The sequence below is a fragment of the Xenia sp. Carnegie-2017 genome, unplaced genomic scaffold (genome assembly GCF_021976095.1).
Source record: "Xenia sp. Carnegie-2017 unplaced genomic scaffold, XeniaSp_v1 HiC_scaffold_16, whole genome shotgun sequence".
NCBI lineage: Eukaryota > Metazoa > Cnidaria > Anthozoa > Malacalcyonacea > Xeniidae > Xenia > Xenia sp. Carnegie-2017.
The window spans coordinates 6,323,803-6,326,773 of record NW_025813469.1 but is presented as its reverse complement, the minus strand read 5'-3'; the positions used below and the strand labels follow the sequence as shown (position 1 = coordinate 6,326,773).

The 2,971-nt window shown below is 35.2% G+C and overlaps 1 protein-coding gene across 1 annotated transcript; it reads right to left on the bottom strand.

The window, feature by feature from the left end:
• Positions 1–1,370, bottom strand: LOC124435921. The gene is made up of 3 exons (XM_046985852.1): positions 854–1,370; positions 399–446; positions 1–206 (listed from the first exon to the last, which is right to left on the bottom strand). The coding sequence occupies exons 1-3, from the start codon at positions 1,242–1,244 to the stop codon at positions 1–3; spliced, it is 645 nt and encodes a 214-aa protein (XP_046841808.1). The 5' UTR covers positions 1,245–1,370.
• Between the last annotated feature and the right edge of the window lie 1,601 nt (positions 1,371–2,971).

The following is a 2,971-nucleotide window of genomic DNA, read 5'->3' as shown; positions in this document are numbered from 1 at the left end:
TTACAAAAGTAAATCAGAATCATTTGTGTCTTCACCAGATTTATTAATGTCTTTGACTATTGCTGCAGTAAGAGCTGCATTCAAAGGGTCATCATCTTCTTTTCTTTTCAAGTTTTCTGAGGCTGCTATGATTTCTGAGGATGGTTTGGGCTTGGGTGATGGATTTCTCATTCCAGGTGCAGCAATTGCTATTTCATTGGAACTGCCTGAGGATACTTGAGTTAAATCAAATGGTGACGATGATCGACTATCTGATAGTCTGGGTACATTCACATTGCTTGTTGATTTTCTATTAGAAACACTATCTCTAAGGAAACTCAATTCAACAAAGAAGGCACATGTGGGTAACTTTTTGCTTCTGCTCCAGATCGTGATTCCAATTCTCTCTTTTCAGACACTTTCGAAATTTTCTCTTAACCTTTTGAACTCATTTTCTGCTTCAATTGCTGAAAACATATGGGTAAAATAACTAATTGTTGTCAAAAGCATACCAAGTCACAAATTTAAAAGAAAGCACAACACAACATGTGGTGTGCAATACTATAATATTTTTATACACATCTGGTTTAATAGCAAAAATAAAAGCATCTGCAAATGAGTTTATGAACAAAATATCAATATCATCTGAAGTTTTGCTATGGACTTTACATAACTAGGACAAAACTAACAATATGGTTTTTTAGATGTAATGCTAGGTATGCAAACACACAGGTATAAACACATGAAATGGCATGTAACAAAGTAAAAACATGAGAGATTTTTCATTTCTGGTTACCACAATAAACATGATAAGCTTCCTGCTTGTCATTTGTCAAAGGATGCTTTGTCATTGATGCATATTTAGAGACTGTACCTTGCACATGGAGTTGCTCTGAAATTTTTAACCATGCTTGTTTCTTCATAACACTGTTCTTGAACCCTTTGGACTTCAAATCCCATAGGCAAGGATAATTCCTCACTTCATCAATCAAATTACTACTGAAGTGATTCTGACTTTGTAAAGAGTACTCGCTCTCTTCGTTATGTCCAAAATTGTCTATCGTATTATCACTGGTTTGGCTAAGCAGTTGCTGCTCCTTGGAAACATCTTCAGTCGCCGTCGTCTTCTGCATTATATCTTGATCCAATATATACGTGGATTCTTCAGATCCAGTAAATATTTGGCTACCATAATAATTGACATGCGGATTGCTTCTCTGAAAACTTAATAATTTTGTGAGCATCAATTCAGTATTATACGCCATCTTGCTACTACCCAGGAGTCAATTTTTGTGGTATAATTTAATTGGCTAAAAAGTGAAACGGTATGAATTCCGCGGAAAAAAGTTGACTTGACTTCAACTTTTAAAATTGGAAAGCAGTACGGTGTGCATACCGTTTTGCGGTGCTACATTTTCTACTGCGCATGCCTGTACCGTTTGGCGTTTACCGTTTTCCGTCCTTACCGGGAAGTGGAAATCCAGCTTACCTTCAATGGCGGCGCTCATGCAGGCTTCAAAGATGGCGTCCAAGTTAGCCTTCCAGTTGTTGTAGAGTTCACTGGGTTTAAATATGGTCGAGATAGATAGTTCACTATACCACGACGAAAATTGCATGTAATTTACAAACTCTTGGCGTCACGTTCATTTGCTATAATAAAATTTACAATAAATATTTTTTTATTATTGATTGAACTATGGACGAATAAGAAAATTCATATCTAGAAATGACATGAATGAAAGGCAAAAGTAAATAAAAATGTGACTATTTTTGACCAATGACATTAGGATGTTGATAGTGGTTACAATGGATGATAGTGGATAATTATAGACCTGCTTTCAAAATGGCGTATGCTGAACAATTTTATTTTCAGTCAACTTGGAGCACACTTAATCATTTTATGGCAAGAATAGGTAAATGTTGGCTGAACTGTATAAAATAAGGCGTTCAAGGATGCAATTCGGAAGCAAAGACTTGAGGCATATGCAAGAGAACTATCTTCACGTAGCAGACTGACATTTGTCGTGAATTCACTGAACTGCTCTGGAAGCTAACAGTTATTGGTTGTTATTCTGGCTATGTGAAACCAATCTATCTGCATGAGTTATATCATGATTTTAAACAGCAAATCGATGCGTTGCGTATGAGTTGTATCGACCAGCTTACTACACAGTCAACACTTCACCAATTTGGAATTTGAAACATTTTGGTGATAAGAATTTTATACGGACGTATCCCTGCGATAAAAGACTCACAAGAAAAACTGTTTTGTTCAGAGTAAGGTAAAATATTTTACTCTCTGATTGCCTAAATATTCTTTGAGTATTTAAAACTGGCTCATATAAGACCATACATGTATGTAGTTAATGGGATCTACATTTTAGCTAGCGTGTGCAATATTTTTATAAGTAAAACGATGCACGGTAGTGAGGTAACTTAGTGATTAAATGTACTTGAAAGCCGAGGGAGATTTTGTAGTAAAAGTCACAAGACTTGTAGCACCGAGGGACTTTAGCTAACCTGCAGGGCTTTCAAGTGCATTTGATTGCCAAATGTTTTAGTCAGTGCTTCACACACTGTTTATAAATTTGGATCTGCAGCTATTACCTAAGTGAAGATCTATTGATTGTCATGCTTTATTTTATCTCCATGTTTTTTATATTTTCACCATCATAAGTTGAACATTTGAGTTACCTTGCATGAGTTGTCTTTTACTTAAAAGAAGAATTCTTTAAGGCAAGGTTGGTTCATCATTGATTTTATTTGTAGTTGATTTTATTTGTATTTGTCTAATATATGGATGTGAAGAATGATGTCACATTGTTTAGATATCATGCTTGTCTGGAATAGTTCATAGTATGTGATCCTGGAATTAAGAACAAGAATTGGAATGTACGACCTTTAAGAAATTTTGAAAACATGGGAAAATACAATTCACCAATCAAGTGAGTTCAATAAGTGGGAAATAAACGCATGAACAATCTTTGAGATT